This window comes from Poromitra crassiceps, assembly GCF_964638095.1.
Source record: "Poromitra crassiceps genome assembly, chromosome: 5".
Lineage (NCBI taxonomy): Eukaryota > Metazoa > Chordata > Actinopteri > Beryciformes > Melamphaidae > Poromitra > Poromitra crassiceps.
The window spans coordinates 14,933,680-14,952,586 of NC_139642.1; the positions used below are offsets into that span (position 1 = coordinate 14,933,680).

At 44.2% G+C, this 18,907-nt stretch overlaps 2 protein-coding genes across 2 annotated transcripts in view; one reads left to right on the plus strand and one right to left on the minus strand.

The window, feature by feature from the left end:
• LOC310777498 (calpain small subunit 1-like) overlaps positions 1-11,038 on the minus strand; it is a 19,238-nt gene extending 8,200 nt beyond the window's left edge. The window contains exons 1-7 of the mRNA XM_083637842.1: positions 10,928-11,038; positions 10,044-10,098; positions 9,777-9,813; positions 8,491-8,583; positions 1,592-1,649; positions 581-645; positions 317-385 (exon numbers count right to left, since the gene is read on the minus strand). Of these exons, the coding sequence (XP_083493968.1) occupies positions 317-385; positions 581-645; positions 1,592-1,649; positions 8,491-8,583; positions 9,777-9,813; positions 10,044-10,090 (369 nt within the window). The 5' untranslated portion in view covers positions 10,091-10,098; positions 10,928-11,038. The remainder of the gene's footprint in view (positions 1-316; positions 386-580; positions 646-1,591; positions 1,650-8,490; positions 8,584-9,776; positions 9,814-10,043; positions 10,099-10,927) is intronic.
• Positions 11,039-13,269: 2,231 nt separating this feature from the next.
• Positions 13,270-18,907, plus strand: part of LOC310777497 (transmembrane protein 87A) — a 46,754-nt gene continuing 41,116 nt past the window's right edge. The window contains exon 1 of the mRNA XM_083637841.1: positions 13,270-13,470. Within this exon, the coding sequence (XP_083493967.1) occupies positions 13,312-13,470 (159 nt within the window). The 5' untranslated portion in view covers positions 13,270-13,311. The remainder of the gene's footprint in view (positions 13,471-18,907) is intronic.

Genomic DNA, 18,907 nt, shown 5'->3' on the forward strand with positions numbered 1-18,907 from the left:
ATATCGAATGCCAAGTATCACAATATTTTATTATATAAATTGTCAAGTGCATGCAGCATTTATGACAGGTTTTTATGTTGGTCAGTCTGTCTGCTTGACAATCCCATTTTGCTGCAATAAAAATGATTGAAGTGAGATGAACAGACTGGAAACTTTTTCATGAGATAAAACAGATTTTGAGCACATCATTTGCAGTTGACAAAGGTAATACATCGCAATATATCACAATATTGTTTTCAAATGGCAATAATCTTGTATGCTTCTGAATGTAACAGATTGTTCAACATGTAAAGTGGTGATATGGATGTGAACTGACCTGCCACCTCTTGATGTTGTTCCACAGGTATTTGAACTCGTGGAAGCCCAGCTTGCCTGTGCTGTCACTCTGAGGGAGCGAGGTCAAGGGTCAAACTCAGGACTCAGGAGTGAGTTTAACCAACGTACTCACTACAACTCAGGACTCACGAGGACTCACATTCACTCGGTTACACCACTACTACTACTACTACTACTACTACTACTACTACTACTACTCCTTCTACTACTGTCAGTACTATACTAGTATTATGTGGAAGGATACATCCATGACAGCAACCATACTTCTGCAGGACTCAATTGTGAAGCCGTCAGTCGTCAATTCTCCACCTGGAAACACACAACACAGTTCAGCTCAGTTCAGTTCAGTTTAAAATACGAATCCCATTTGCAGTTAAAGTCTAAATGAACCGGAACATACACAAATAAACTCCCAACAATCATGTAGTAGCTGCACTGCAGCTGCTACCATTACGTATGTTTAACTAGGCCTATGCTATCTGCACCTGTGCAAACAGAATGTTTAATTATGTTTAATTATGTTTCAATTATGTCTATACTATTTGCACCTATGTGCAGTGAATATGTCACTGTTTTTTGGCTTGTTTTATTGCGTTACTGCCTTATTGCTTGTTGTTTCTCTTGTTTTCCTGCACCTATATGCCCTGTCATTTTGCACTATGTTGTAACGGAGTCTACAGCACAAGAATTTCACACGTGATACTTGTACTACGGAGTGACAATAGAAATCTTGAATCTTGAATCTTGAATCAATAGCGCGAGCGTCGGAGACTGAAAACAAATCTTGTCTGAGATGACAGCGTTGAGAGGCGGACCATATACGGTGTCGATGATTTGATTTGACAATTCTGGGGACTGGCTTTGGCATATCCTGAAATGAAGATTTGATTGACAGCTGCCATGTCGTGATATGATTGGTTGAAATGGGGTAGAAATGTGATAGTACTATGTGACGTCAGCAAACTGTAGATTACTGTTATGAATGAAATCTTGAAAAATGAACTTTTGATGTTAAAAAGTGTGAAAAACGAAAGAAATTAGATTTTTGTGATTTTTGTTTGCATACATGATTAAATAGGTGCACTGCATTACGTCATTTTTGGGTTCAGCTCGACTTTGAACTATTTTGGGCTGTAGCTATAGTTGTCCATCTAGATCCATGACTCACAGACGACACCCTGCATTCAAGTTAACAGTTCAACTACTAAAGAGAAAAAGGTGTTTGGGTGTTAAAGTCAGAAAACAGAAAACTCACGTTTAGAAAGGATCTTGTTGAGGATGTTCATCAACTCATTGGGGCTCACCTCCATGTCCTGTCCACACACACACACGCACACGCACACGCACACGCACACGCACACGCACACGCACACACACACACACACACACACACACACACACACACACACACACACACACACACACACACACACACACACAGAAGGGTTGACCTCAGTAATGTTTCCACAGAGGAAGCGCCCACCACACAAAGTGAGTCAGAGAGCAGAGGCTCACTCAAGCCCGTCATGTCTTCCAGCTCCTGACTCACAGCTGAAGATATGAAAGCTGCTCCAAACTCTCACAACCACAACAAACACGTGTCAAACTCCCCTCAAAACACAGAACACAGCCAAGCAACTGAAAACACAGAACACAGCCAAGCAACTGAAAACACAGAACACAGCCAAGCAACTCAGAACACAGAACACAACCAAGCAACTCAGAACACAGAACACAGCCAAGCAACTGAAAACACAGAACACAGCCAAGCAACTGAAAACAGCGGAGCTGGGATTCTCTTCCAGCAGCTTGTCTTCCTCTTTCTTCTCTGAATCGGAGTTTGGTTTCCGATAGCAACCATTGTTGTTGTGAGATCATGTGCATAATGTGAGTCATCGTTTCCTCAACACGATAGGAGCTAAAAATATGGAGTAGGGGAGACCGGGGATCATGAAGTTGTAACAGTTGTACAGTTGTACAGTTGTAACAGCAAGATAATCATACACCCATGTCGTTCCTGATCTTACACATGTGCAGTTCCATGGCTGTGGAAGCAAAAATGTTGGACAAAAATCCATACAAAAATCCCATTGCCTTTTCCACGTACATATTTCCTATTTTTCTTATTTCTATTATTGTCGATATATTGTCGTATAAGGCACAAGTTTTACATCTTTTTATTTATTATATTTTTTATTTCTATTTTTCCTTATAATTTCATGGTTATATCTCTTCATCTCTTCTAGAATGTGAGCAACTGCAACGTAACCCACTTTTCCAATTCTGATTCGAACGTTATTGTTCCTAAGCCCGACAAAAATGTGCTTCTTTGGCTCCGCCCACCGAGGTTTAACTCAACCAATCCGATTGTTCCTGCCTCTGAGACGTGTTTGTATAGAAGTAAAACGACAACGTGCAGAGGTGTTGCAAAAATGAAAAGCGCGCTAATCTCTTGGATTAGCACTTGGGAGTCGAACAATAGAATCCAGTCAGACGAGACTCCGCCCCCTTCAGCTTCACTCTACCTGTCACTCCACACTGGGTGCTCTCACCCACTCCACCCAGCCTCACCCACCCAGCACCCAGCCTCACCCACCCAGCCTCACCCACCCAGCACCCAGCCTCACCCACCCAGCACCCAGCACCCAGCCTCACCCACCCAGCACCCAGCCTCACCCACCCAGCCTCACCCACCCAGCACCCAGCCTCACCCACCCCACCCAGCACCCAGCCTCACCCAGCTGTGGTGCACTAAACACAGCTTCAGCACCACCATCATTAGTACTGTTGATTTCCAGCGGGTCCAATTGTGACCCAATTTGGTCTCAAGTGGGTCAGACAAAGAATAATCACCTGGCTATAAATGACAAAACCTCCAAATGTCCTCATTACTTTGAGTGTAAAGAATTACAGGTACATTTGAACTAAGAACACAAAGGGTTACTGTATCTCAGCTATAAGAAATTATTAAATCTGTCTGTAACTGTGCAGGAGGTAGAGCGGGTCGTCCACTAATCGCTTTGGATAAAAGAGGTCGGTGGTTCGATTCCCGGCTCCTCCAGTCTGCATGTCGAAGTGTCCTTGGGCAAGACACCGAATGCCAAATTGCTCCCGTTGGTGTGCCAGCACCCTGCGTGGTAACCTGCCACCATCGGTGTGTGAATGGGTGAATGTACCTACTGACTGTAAAGCGCTTTGGATAAAAGCGCTATATAAATGCAGGCCATTTACCATTTACCATAGTTGACCATTTAGTGATGAACACAGAAAACACGAATCGGCTACTTAATATTGAACTTGCTCCTGAAACCTGCTACCTCTTAGCCTTCACAAGTGCATCACATTGGACTGAAGGACTTCTCAGTGCAATTTTCGCACTTTGCAAAGTCATCCTGTGGGCCGGACTGGACCCTTTGGCGGGCCGGTTCTGGCACCCGGGCCGCATGTTTGACACCCCTGATTTAGACTGAGTCCACCCTGCGGTGTCTGGCTGAGGTCTGGTCCAACTGGTATACACACCCCTCCTATGACTCAGAGAAAACCTCTCTCTCTCTCTCTTTCTCTCTCTCTCTCTCTCTCTCTCATGCACACACACACACACACACACACACGCACACACACACAAACAACGCCCCCTCAGGCATGAGTGCCGCCCTGCCAGACAATGGTAGGAATGCATGAGAGAGGAGTGACAGGTTCTCTCTCTCTCTGCCTCTCTCCCCCCTCTCCCTGCCATTCTCTCTCTCTCCCTCTCTCTCTCTGCCTCTCCCCCCCCCCCCCTCTCTCTCTCTCTCTCCCTCTCTAACACACCCTGAGTTGGCTCCAGTCTTTCGGAATCTTCTGTGGTCTGAGGGAAATCTGTGGGGTTGGAGAAAGCAACCGCACATAAATAATATCTTCTGAAGTTGAACACTGGTGGTTCCCCCTCTCTCTATCTGATACTGACTCACATTCAAACTGAGCAGGAAATGGAAACATCAGCTGAGCAGGCCAGAGAATACAGTCTGCTTTCATGCTACAGTCAAACTAAAAGCGCTCAACACAACAGTGTTTAAAAGACGTCTTTTAAAACAAATGTTGGTTTTACAGTGAAACAGGTTCAGTCAGAATTTTGAGATTAAAGTCAGAATTCTGAGGGGGGAAAACAAGCATACTGCTACATGTGACATCACTGATGATGTCACTGATCATATTATCTATGGTGTATCGGAATTTGAATGTCTCGGGTCCCTAGATGTTTTTGACATCACAAGCCAAAAAAGTTTGGGAACACCTGCGTTAGTCCCTCATTGGACCGAACGTTTTTCAACCAAGAAACTGCTGTTTTATGTCACATTGCCAGACGAGATGCCAGAGCAGCCAGACCAGAAGCAAGTCAGGACTGACAGGATTCAATGGTCTGGAGTGGACCCATGCAGGCAATATGACGTCATGTGATAATGGGAACAGATGTGGTGCAGAGACATGAGAGACATGACAGAGATATGACAGAGACATGACAGAGACATGACAGAGACATGACAGAGACATGAGAGACATGACAGAGACATGACAGAGACATGACAGAGACATGACAGAGACATGACAGAGACATGACAGAGACATGAGAGACATGACAGAGATATGACAGAGACATGACAGAGACATGACAGAGACATGAGAGACATGACAGAGACATGACAGAGACATGACAGAGACATGACAGAGACATGAGAGACATGACAGAGACATGACAGAGACATGACAGAGACATGACAGAGACATGACAGAGACATGAGAGACATGACAGAGACATGACAGAGACATGACAGAGACATGAGAGACATGACAGAGACATGACAGAGACATGACAGAGACATGACAGAGACATGACAGAGACATGACAGAGACATGAGAGACATGACAGAGATATGACAGAGACATGACAGAGACATGACAGAGACATGAGAGACATGACAGAGACATGACAGAGACATGAGAGACATGAGAGACATGACAGAGACATGACAGAGACATGGCAGAGACATGAGAGACATGACAGAGACATGACAGAGACATGAGAGACATGACAGAGACATGACAGAGACATGACAGAGACATGACAGAGACATGACAGAGACATGACAGAGACATGAGAGACATGACAGAGACATGACAGAGACATGAGAGACATGACAGAGACATGAGAGACATGACAGAGACATGACAGAGACATGACAGAGACATGACAGAGACATGAGAGACATGACAGAGACATGACAGAGGCATGACAGAGACATGAGAGACATGACAGAGACATGACAGAGACATGACAGACATGACAGAGACATGACAGAGACATGACAGAGACATAACAGAGACATGACATAGACATAAGAGACATGACAGAGACATGACAGAGACATGAGAGACATGAGAGACATGACAGAGACATGAGAGGTATGACAGAGACATGACAGAGACATGACAGAGACATGACAGAGACATGAGAGACATGACAGAGACATGACAGAGACATGACATAGACATGACAGAGACATAACAGAGACATGACAGAGACATGACAGAGACATGACAGAGACATCAGAGACATGACAGAGACATGACAGAGACATGACAGAGACATGACAGAGACATGACAGAGACATCAGAGACATGACAGAGACATAACAGAGACATGACAGATACATGACAGAGACATGACAGAGACATGACAGAGACATCAGAGACATGACAGAGACATCAGAGACATGACAGAGACATGACAGAGACATGACAGAGACATGACAGAGACATGACAGAGACATCAGAGACATGACATAGACATGACAGAGACATGAGAGACATGACAGAGACATCAGAGACATGACAGAGACATAACAGATACATGACAGAGACATGAGATACATGACAGAGACATGACAGAGACATCAGAGACATGACAGAGACATCAGAGACATGACAGAGACATGACAGAGACATGACAGAGACATCAGAGACATGACATAGACATGACAGAGACATGAGAGACATGACAGAGACATCAGAGACATGACAGAGACATGACAGAGACATGACAGAGACATCAGATACATGACAGAGACATAACAGAGACATGACAGAGACATGACAGAGACATGACAGAGACATCAGAGACATGACAGAGACATAACAGAGACATGACAGAGACATCAGAGACATGACAGAGACATGACAGAGACATGACAGAGACATCAGAGACATGACAGAGACATCAGAGACATGACAGAGTCATGAGAGACATGAGGGAGTTGTTGAGTTGTGTTCAGGAGTGAAGGTGAGTAAAGCAGGTGCAGCAGCTGTGGTGCGGTGCTGAAGCTGAACAATAACTGAGTCTGTGCACAACAACCACCAGCAGAGACGCCGGCCAGGCCCGGCCCGGCCCAGTAGGTGGGTGGTGATACTGCTGAGTTATTCTGGAGGATCAGATGACAAAAGGTTTCCTTTCTTTCTTTGTGCTGTCAGGACAGAAGCCTGGGACCAGCTACGGGACAATAACCGCTATCAGGGTGAAAAACGATAAGGGTTATAAAGCTATTGAATACGATGTAATTAATTTCATGTATATCGAATGAAATAACCCAGTACCAAGTTGAAATAACCCAGTACCAAGTTGAAATAACCCAGTACCAAGTTGAAATAACCCAGTACCAAGTTGAAATAACCCAGTACCAAGTTGAAATAACCCAGTACCAAGTTGAAATAACCCAGTACCAAGTTGAAATAACCCAGTACCAAGTTGTGTCGAAACTGTCAAACAAGGAAGCGTTTCGTTGCATGGAGCCCATTACCATGAACCACAAAGTATCCACTTCATCTGAGAGCTCTGATTGGCTCTTTCTTGGAATTTGAAATGGAGACTGAAAACCCAGACAGACTGAAGAGACTGCTGTAAACAAGTCATAAAGTTGTGCGCGCGTGCGTGCGTGTGTGTGTGTGTGTGTGTGCGTGTGTGCGTGTGTGTGTGTGTGTGCGTGTGTGTGTGTGTGTGTGTGTGTGTGTGTGTGTGTGTGGTTTGTTAGCATGTGAGCTGCAGACTGTAAAACAGCAGCAGATGTGAGGCTCAGCCTGCGGGACAGAAGCTGCTCTGGGATCAGGAGGAGGTGAGCAAGCAGCAGATGTGAGGCTCAGCCTGCGGTACAGAAGCTGCTCTGGGATCAGGAGGAGGTGAGCGAATACAAACAACTCAGAGTAAAGAGCCGCACTGTGTGAGCTCTCTTTTGTTTCAAGGCTATTTCTATTTACTATGTCGTTTTTGGTCAGATTCTTATGATTATACGGTACCCTATTGTAAATGGCTCTAGCTCAATGTCTGCTTAAGCTGCGTTCACACCGACCTATTAAAGTTTTTCGCTGGCATCGAGTTTACATACAAAGTCAATGCAAATGAGCGATTGAGCGTATATTCGCCCGGGAGAAAAATCGCTGGGCGTCCGAGCGACAGAGACAGAGCGATAGGAAGAAAATTCGCTCGTCGCCCGAGATGAAATATCCCAACTCGAGCGAAATTACGCTGGCATCAGTCGCTCGCTGTTCAACGCTGATTGGCTGCCGTGTGAGAGTGAGTCAAGGATCACACTGGCTTGGAACAAACCGCTGGTTTATTGTGTGACAACAAACCGCATTGACAGCTGATTGACAGGCTGACAGCTGACATGAAGTGAAGTCTGTACTACCGGTATAGAGCTCACGTTAGGAGCACGCTGATAGGCTTAGCTTGTAAACAACTACGGTGGCTCGTAGTGGACAAACATCATGACATTGCGTAACGTTATAGCCGCCAGATGTCCGTCAATTATTGTGCCTGTTGACGAGCGATTTAAACAGAGCGACAGAGCGATTCCAAAGGGTTGAATAGAGCGACAGAGAGAAAAATAAATATCTCGGTGTGAACACAGCTTTAGTCAAAAGTTTTCTAATTTGGCACACACATTGACATGGCACACCCCGGTAAGCACCGGTACACTTCAGTGTAACAGACTGATATAGGCACCTCAGTGTAACAGACTGATATAGGCACCTCAGTGTAACAGACTGATATAGGCACCTCAGTGTAACAGACTGATATAGGCACCTCAGTATATAGGCAGTGTGTTATAGTGAACGTGGACTCACGTCTCCGGCCAGCTGCGCGAAGACTTTGCGAAACTGTTTCTCCTCATCGTTCTCGTGGGCTTCAGCGAAGGCTAGAGGGCGCCGAGCAGGAGGCTGCACACACACACACGCACACGCACACGCACACGCACACGCACACACACACACACACACACACAAGTTTGAGTTTAACAAGCATAAAGTGCATTTTAGAGACTGTTGCTACACATTTCACAAGAACACAAAAGCAAATCACAGTCTAGACTAGAGAAAATGCAAGAAGGCAACACACACAGGCACGCACACACACACACGTACACACGCACACACACACACACACGCACGCACGCACGCACGCACACACACACACACACACACACACAAAGAAGCTACTGTCAGATCACACTCACACACATTCCTCAGTGTAAGTGTGTTTAGTTTGTTTGCACAGGAAAACTTCCACCCAGTCAAATCTGCCCTGATCCAATCACAGTAATGAGACTAGATTATAAACTGTTCATAGACAGTGAACTGCATCTGTTACTGTGGACTTCAGCAGACTGTTAAGCTAGCTGCTAGCAGGCTAATGTTACTGTAGACTTCAGCAGACTGTTAAGCTAGCTGCTAGCAGGCTAATGTTACTGTGGACTTCAGCAGACTGTTAAGCTAGCTGCTAGCAGGCTAATGTTACTGTGGACTTCAGCAGACTGTTAAGCTAGCTGCTAGCAGGCTAATGTTACTGTAGACTTCAGCAGACCGTTAAGCTAGCTGCTAGCAGGCTAATGTTACTGTGGACTTCAGCAGACTGTTAAGCTAGCTGCTGGCAGGCTAATGTTACTGTGGACTTCAGCAGACTGTTAAGCTAGCTGCTATAGCAGGCTAATGTTACTGTAGACTTCAGCAGACTGTTAAGCTAGCTGCTAGCAGGCTAATGTTACTGTAGACTTCAGCAGACTGTTAAGCTAGCTGCTGGCAGGCTAATGTTACTGTGGACTTCAGCAGACCGTTAAGCTAGCTGCTAGCAGGCTAATGTTACTGATAGGAACTGAAGCTTTTCCTATGGGGCTTCAAACACAAGCAGCAGCTAAGGGTGAACCTCCAACTCAACACCACCGGCAGAGTAAGAGGAGGTCCCCAACTCCCATCACCATCCGTGGGGAGGAGGTGGAGATGGTGGACTCATATAGAGAGGGAGAGAGAGCGAGAGGGAGAGAGAGAGTGAGAGAGAGAGAGAGAGAGAGAGAGAGAGAGGGAGAGGGAGAGAGTGTGTGTGTGTGTGTGTGATGAAAGTGAAGAGGTTGACTCACGGGATCTGAAGGAACAAACTGACCGGGGTCGATGTTGCTGTGGGAGTTAAAGTCATAGAGACAGAGATCAGACAGTACAGAGCGACTGACTGACTGGCTGACTGACTGACTGAAGATAATCAATGTTGAGTGTGTTTCAGCATCATTAAAGGTACAAGCTGACTGACTGACCCAGCACAGTGACAGTCTGTGAATACTAACTATACGCAGACTGTGTGTGTGTGTGTGTGTGTGTGTGTGTGTGTGTGTGTGTGTGTGTGTGTTCACCTCACTACATCCAGGATTCCTCCTATCAGTCTCTTTGCCAGAAACATGTTGCCGTCTGTCACACAGAGAGACAAGAGAGACAGACAGAGACAGAGGAAGACAGAGAGAGATACACAGACAGAGAGAGAGAATATAGACAGAGACAGAGACAGAGACAGACAGAGAGAGATACACAGACAGAGAGAATAGAGACAGAGACACACACACACGCATCAACATTTTGGATACATTCCGCGTTGATTTGCCTTACAGCCTTTTGCAAGCTGAGACTGAGCACACCAACACCTCAATCAATGCATTAATACTATATCTGTATTATAATAACGGTAACACTTTACAATAAGGGTACATTAAGTAAGGGTTAATCAATGCTTAGTTAATGCTTAATAAGCATGAATTAACCATTAATTAACAGGGTTACGGTTAGTAAAGCTTAGTAAGCACGTCTGTTTCTCCAGTCCTTAACAAAGATAAGTCATCAGTTGTGTTTCTGCAAGAAAATACAGCATTCACTGAAGAAACAACCTCAGAAGCAAGCAGCTACACGCAGTCGTACAAAGCAATTATCCTGCAGTAAAATAAACAGAATGGTCATCTTAACGCGTTTATCATCTTTGATTTTGAATACAGTAAAGCATGGAGAGACAGACAGCGGAAAACTTTGCTCAGCCACCTAATCTCTACTGCTGGATCAAGTGTCAACACAGCACACACACTCCTTACAACATCACACACACACACACACACACACACACACACACACACACACACACACACACACACACACTACAACATCACACACAGCTCAGCAACATGGCAGCCTGTACCTCAAAACCAAGAAGTGAAAAACAGACATAACCGACTACAAGTGAAGTAGTACTTACTGTGTGCTTCTCTGGAGAGCGAGGGATAGAGAGCGAGCAAGCAGAGAGGTGGACACCGTGGACACTGAGAGAGAGACAGAGAGAGAGAGAGAGAGAGAGTCACTCCCACTTCCAGAGTCCAAAAAAACCAGTTGAGCAGAGTTCTTTCTGAATGCATCATCAACCCCTCCCAGTACCACACACACACACACACACACACACACACACACACACACACACACACACACACACACACACACACACACACACACACACACACACACACACACACACACACACACACACACACACACACACACACACACACACACACACACACACACACACACACACACACACACACACACACACACACACACACACACAGTACGCCCCTGGACAGGCTGGCTCCAGGTCCTAAAGCCCACCAGTCCGGTACGAGAAGAGGAATGCTGCATTCATGTGCTGCTGGGAAAGCCCAACCTGTTCTGCTGAACGGCCTTGTGTTCACTGCTGTTTAATGAAACCTGGAAAGACAAATGATAACAAACATGGTCGTCCTTAAACGCATGGTATATTTGGGTCTTGCTTTTAGGCCTAAAAACATAATCATAGTCTGTGTGAACTACAAATACTGGTATAGTGCACGTGAATTTAATAGATTTTTTTTTACCAACACAAAACTTGAGAAGGGGAGAGAACTGTAGCCTGGGTCATGTTCATATTGCTGGTTGCAAGAGGTCTCCAGATGGCTGGCATACCTAAGAGAAGGGCCAAGCAGTTAGCAAGGTGTTGTTAAATCTGCTATTATTGGTAGCCGCTCATATGGAGAAGGCGTTGCTTTTGTTCCCATGAAGTGGATACTGACCGTTGTATTACAGTATAACTGTATTTGTCCACCTGCCATTGTCATGTGTGGTGTTATCTTTTTTGTGAATCTGGTCGCCAATTAGGCACTCATGTAACTGACTAACTCCCAGCATTTGATTACATTATTAATGTGTATGTCCTTTGTACCTTGTATCCATGTGGACATAAATAAATCATTTAAATGTGTGTGTGTGTGTGTGTGTGTGTGTGTGTGTTTGTGTGGGAGTGTGCGCGTGTTGTGAGTGTGTGTTGTGTGTTATTTATTGTTGACGAGACTTGTGGCCTGAGGAAAGAAGCTAATCCTCAGTCTGTTGGTTCGTGCTTTGGGTGTCGTCTATCTCCTCCCTGATGGCAACAGGGAGAACAGGCTGGGTTGAGTCGTTGCTGACCTTCTTGTGTCTTTCCTGAGGCACGTATGAACAGTACAGCAACATGACCACAGATAGAAGTTAGTACTGTGGGTACGACTGATTGAATGAGAATGCTAATAAACAGTGTACTACTACAGCCTTCAGTACTGTTGATGCGGGAGCTGCCATCTTGGATTTTGAGGTCGGGGGTTGGGGAGGTGTCCCTGACTTTCGAAGTAGGAAGTACCGTAATGCTTCAGGTGACATCACAGGGGGCGTTCCCGTCTGTTCCCAGTGCAAGTGGAACGCGGAATTTAAATGAATGTGGGCCAGGGGTGTAAGTGTGTGTGTGTGTGTGTGTTGGGGGGATGTCAGAGATCACACGCATTTTCACACACACACACACACACACACACACACACACACACACACACACACACACACACACACACACACACACACACACACACACACACAGACTAAAACAATTACCAGGCACGTGAAGAGGCCTGTGCACAGCCACTTTTAAGCTGCTGGAATACAAAACACAAGCAACTAGCAACTAGGCTACAGCTGTGAAATAAATGCAATGGAGTGAAAATTACAATATTTCACTCAAAAACATGGTGGACTATAGTAGCAAAGTAGCAATAAAGGAAATACTCAAGTAAAGTAGGCTACAAGTAGGTTACTTGAGTAAATGCTACATTAGGATACTTTCCTTAGTGCTCATTAGTCATTGATAGCCCATAGCATTTTAAAGTCAAGAAGACACAAAATCCAGGCTTTTGGTTAATAAACCTACATTTGTGGATCAGGAATTTGTTTCAAATCCAAGTTAATTTAAACATATCTTGACCAAATAAATAATTCTCTTCTCTTCTCTTCTCTTCTCTTCTCTTCTCTTCTCTTCTCTTCTCTTCTCATCTCATCTCATCTCAAGTAACGACCTAATTTCTTGAATCTTGAATCTTGAATCTTGAATCTTGAATCTTGAATCTTGAATCTTGAATCTTGAATCTTGAATCTTGAATCTTGAATCTTGAATCTTGAATCTTGAATCTTTCCCACGGGACCTGAAGGCAGCGCTCTGTGAGCGTCTGTGACGTAACCAGGAAGCAGGAAGCAGTGTTGGCGCTGTTGTTGTGAGTTGTCGCGTCGCTTGTTCCTGGCTGGCAGTCAGAGATGTGTGTCTCTGTGGCGGGTCAAGCTGTGGCCGGGGGCCCGGGTGTGAGGGGCCTCACCCTGCTACTGCTGCTGCTGCTGACCGGTAGCGAGCTGTGCGGGCCCGGGCCGTGCCAGGCCGTGTCCCAGCCGGGGAAGTGGAGCCTGACCGTCGACAGTGTGAGTTCCCTCTGCCTGCCTGCCTGTGTTGTGTTCCGCCTGACAGATCTACTTTCACTGAACCTAACGTTACTCCGGTGTGTCGCATGATCACACCGGACTTTACGGCTCACTGACGGTAATACGGTGGATTTAGACGGACAGAAAGCTGCGGTGTGGTTTTATTAAGCTCCATTGTCGGTTACACTGCGTCAGAAACTAACGATAGCTAACGTTAACGTGTAAACAAAGTCAGCGAGAGTCACCGAATAAGGAAATCTGGCTGGGCGATATGGACCAAATGGTCCAGTTGTAAGTCAAAGCCACTTGCCACATGTGAGATGTCATAAGATTGTGATAAAAAAAAGCAAAGACACCATCCTTCCCCTGACTATATGTGTTTTCACAAAATATTTACACAATGATATTTTTGATAAATAATCATCAGTAATGTGGAAATAATGACTACCGGACGGTATAGGTAAAGCTAGTATAGTCAAAGTTCAGAAAACGACATCACTTTACTGTAATGCAGTCTTTAAAGCCAGGAAAATTGTATGAACAAAGCCTGTGGACAGGATCAAATAACAGCGGAACACCTGAAATATGCTAGCCATAGTATTTCTGTGCTACTTGCTTTATGTTTTTCTGGTTTAATGATGCATGGAATACTGCCTGGATCAATGTTATCTGTCCTGCTGGTACCTGTAATCAAGAACAAGACTGGTAAATTAACTAGCATAGATAACTATAGGCTTATCACTTGCAAGCATACTATCCAAGGTACTAGAAATGGTCCTTATGGATAGGCTTAAAGAATACATAGAATCCACAGATAATCAGTTTGGATAAACATGGCACTGACCTGTGTATCTATGCACTTAAGGAAATTGTCCACAAGTACAGAACATGTAACAGCACAATATTTATGTGTTTCCTTGATGCGTCAAAAGCTTTTGACCCTATCAACCACGGGAAATCTCTGTGATGATGACGATGTGCAGCGTCAGTCTGGTAAACTGTATGGCCAAGCCAACATGCTGGCACGCAAATTTCACATGTGTACAAATTATGTTAAAGTAGCTTTGTTCAGAACGTACTGTACTCCACTATATATGGCCCACCTGTGGTGCAACTATAGTAGTAAGAAAATGAAAAAACTTAATGTGGCATATAATGATGCTTTCAGAATACTACTCAAACTCCCCAGGTGGAGCAGTGCAAGTGAAATGTTTGTGACTAGAGATGTACCTACGGTACTTTTCATGCTGTTTTGAGGAATTTTATGCATAGATTCATGTGTAGACTCACTGGATCTAAAAAATAAAATGATTGTGTCCTTAACTGACATATCACAGAGTGACACAAGGTACCTGTCTTGCTTCTGGAAGCACTGGACCTGCAGTCTATATGTTTTTTAAAATACACTGGTTTTATTTTTAGCATAGGTGTCTGTGCTGATGCTTTGTCTGCATCTCTTTTGAATGTTATTGTATTGCTTTTTATGTTTTGTATTGTTTTTTATGGACCAATGGGTCTGAAATAAAAGGTGATTGATTGTATCTTTTATCATATATATTTTTTTTTTATCTTGTCTGTGTGTATTGCTTTTATCCTGAGTATGTATTGTTATCCCTTGTGTATGTATTATCCCTTGTGTATTTTTATTATATTGTTTTTTTTATTCCCGTATCCTGTATTTATCTTGTAGTTTTTAGTTCTCTATGTCCCGAGGACTGCGGGTGAAAATTAGCTTCGGCTAATCCCGGCACATTTACTGTTGTCACGTATGGATGATTCTGTATGTGTAAAACTGTTTTATTAATGTGCACTGTCCTGTCCAACTAAACAATAAAGTAAAGTAAAGTAAAGGAACAGACAAATCTGTATCGTTATCCACTATCTATTCTCATATGATCACAATATCAATATGATATTATTTCCCTGCCCCATTTGGAATGGACCCAGACCAGGAGGCTGCACAGTACAGTCAGAAGCCAACGTGTAAACAGAGTCATTAAGAGTCAGTGAAGAGGGAAATCAGTTCAGTTCAGTTCTGAATCACAATCACAATCACTTTTATTGCCACAATATGCAAGATCACATACAAGGAATTGGTCTTAGACTAAGTATGCAGTGCAGCGGTCATACCAAAAAGAAATTATCTAAAAGACAAAATCACAAAAAATTGCAAGTGCAGTCCAATGTATACATATACAGAAATAGGAGGAGTGTTAAGTAGGGTTTGAAGCTGCTTTCTGGCAGAGCTGAGGATTCGAGTCAGTTTTAACTGCTTAGTTGAGACTTGACTTAATAGCTTGTTTCCAACCACGTGATTCCAATGACGTCGCTACTATAATGGAGAATGGAGGAAAGCGGATATGGGTTGTGTTGTGTGCACTCATCAGTACAGTGCATGTGCCTCGTGGCAAATGAGGAAGTAACTTTGGTTACAGAGGGAACCCTCTTTGTTAGTTCTCCCTATGGATATACTTAGAAAATGACCGTTAAATTTTGATTATTATTTAATCGCAACATGTAGTGTTTCCCACAGGATTTTGAGTATTTGTGGTGGGGGACCGCAGACCCCCTAGGGGGGTGCGCGGGCATGCCCCCCCGCAAGATTTTTTTAAACATTTTAAAGTAAAATGCATGAATTTGGTGTACTTTGAGAAAGCTTAAGAGCAAAATTAAAAGGCTAGATCTATGAAGAACATGTCATCATTACTGTGCTGTGGGTTTACAATGACAAACTAAATTTCTCCCTATAGGTCAGGGATACTCAACTTGCTTTGCCACTTTCGTGAAATGATAGAAGGCGAGGGGCCAGTTAATAAACAAACAATATACATTTTTCTGTAGCGGATTGTAGGTTTTTGGGGTGTCAGCCGGAGTTTAGGCTGACAGTGTTGTGCACACCGGATAGTTAGTTAGGTTAAGTTAGTTAGGTTAAGTACATACATAAGTGCCTGGGTAGCGAGCAGATGGCAGTATTTGACAATTTAGCAGCTAAATCATAGATTATTGAAAGATATTCCATATTCCAGACTGAAATGCCATAACAGAAGTATTGGCCAGAATGACATGAACATTTATTGGACACTTATTCAGCGGATATCTTGCATGTTGCGTTCAGGTGCACTGTAATTTTTTTTTTTTTTTTTTTTTTGTCAACATCTTTTTGTGGCGGCCCGCCACAAATTCCTTTATGTATGGGAAACACAGTACATGTGAGTGTTTCTGGCGCTGTTGGAATGTGTATTTTGGGCGATTGAACGTTAAGCTAAGTAGCAATGAGGGCTGTACCGCGAGAGATGTTTGCGAGAGCAGAAAGTAGCAATTATATTCTAACAGTTTGTTTGAAAGTAATTTAGTAATTTTGTGGTTATGGCCAAAGTGGCTGCCGCAAACCGTTTCATTTCACTTCCTGATGACACCGGCCCGCAGACAGACTAATCATCAAAAATCATCAAGACAACACTCGCCGATTCACTCTGCTTTCAAGCGAGACTACTCTGCGTTGGTCTCGTCTAATATTAGAGGTAAGATGTGAGGCATCGATATTAAATTTAGACTGTTTAATAACAATCTAAAATCTTGCTCATAGCTGCTTTAACACTGTGTATCTGGTTACTGTGCACACATGTATGTAACATCGCCAATGCTCCGTGATGTCCAAATCAAATAAACTTAACCTAACCTATTTAACATCGGCAATATGGCAAATAGGCGAATCTCTAAACATGTTGGCGTATCCTTAAAAAAAGCCCAATATATCTATCCAGTATATCGGTCTAATCTTAGGGTGTTTTCACACCTGCGCCTTTAGTCCGGTTAAATCAGACTCTTTTTCCCTATGTGCGGTTCATTTGGGCAGGTGTGAAGACAGTAAACGCACTCTGGTGCGGGCCGAAAACAACCGCACCAAGACCTTGTTGAAGAGGTGGTCTCGGTACAGTCCCAAACCAACTCGCCACTCTGTTGTGGCCATTTGGTGCCAATTGGCCACAACAAATCTGACCACAACAACTGCAGACAAAGACAGAGTCTGCCCAACTGGAAATCCTGTCTAAAACCAGGGCAATAGTCTTGTAGTGTAACCTCAGAGTCAGGACAGAACAATAGTCTTGTAGTGTAACCTCAGAGTCAGGACAGAACCAAGCAAGAAGGAGTTTGCATATTTCCCTGTCTCTCTCTGTAGTGTTTAGACGTGGTCACATGACCTCATTCCCTCAGCCATCTGTCAGTTTTAGGGCCGGCCCTAAATCCAATATTAGCCGTTACTGGTTTCCAGTAGAGTCATATGACTCATATCCAGAGGAAACATTGATTCAGAGTTATTGCCATGCACAGTTCTGTTTAAATTCACGGGGAAAAACAAATAGGGTAACACTTTAGATTAGGGAACATATTAATTATTAATACGTTGTTTGCATTAGAAAAAATCACATATGTCATCAGGGGTAAACAGGAATTGTTTGACAGCATTTGGGGCCCTTTCATTTGTTATCTAGAGAGGACAGATGTGGCCGACATGATGGAAGCGCCTGGGACTGTTTGAATGACTGACTGTTTTTGTTTTCCTCTGCATTTCTTTATTTCTTTATTCCATTTGCTCTCTATATTCCACTCTATATACCTGTACATGAGTCAAGATGTAACTGAAAAGATGTAAGTTAAATTAGTTAAAGCAGCTACGAGCAACTTTTTCGATTGTTATTAAACAGTATAAATTTAATATCAATGCATCACATCTTACCTCTAATAGTCGACGAGACCAACGCAGAGGAGTCTCGCTTGAACCCAGAGTGAATCGGCCAGTGTAGTCTGTCTGTGGCCAAGGAAGATCAGGAAGTGAAATGAAACGGTTTGCAGCAGCCACTTCGGCCATAACTAGGGCTGGCACGGATCACGGATAATCCGTGACCCGTACGGATCAGCCCCCACGGTTCGGAACGCGGTTCGGAACGTCAATGGTCCGCGGACCCCCCCCCCCCCCCCCTTTCGTTTCATTTAACGTTTAACGTTAGTGTATGAGAACGCCCAGCGCAGCCAGACACAGACAGGCATAATCATGGCAAGCACAAGTGAGCTTCCTCATCCCTTGTCGCTGCTGTAAAGTATGTCTGAAGGCTGTGGCTAGTGGCTACTAAAGACAGCGTCACACAAACTTATTTCAACACCTCTGAAAAAGCACAGGAATGCGATCAGCGTGTTGCGCGCTGCACAAGATAACGAGAGCCACAACACACACACACACACACACGCGCGCGCACACGTTTCACAAACACATTATCACCGGACGGTAATATGTCGCCTTAGGACACATAACAACAAAACAACACGTGGGGCCACTGAGTAGCTTAACGTAGCATCAACGTTATATTTCCAGACTGACCTGCGGTCCGGTCTGTAGGTCTGTACCCGTGTCATGTGACTGGTGCAAGCAACAGCCACG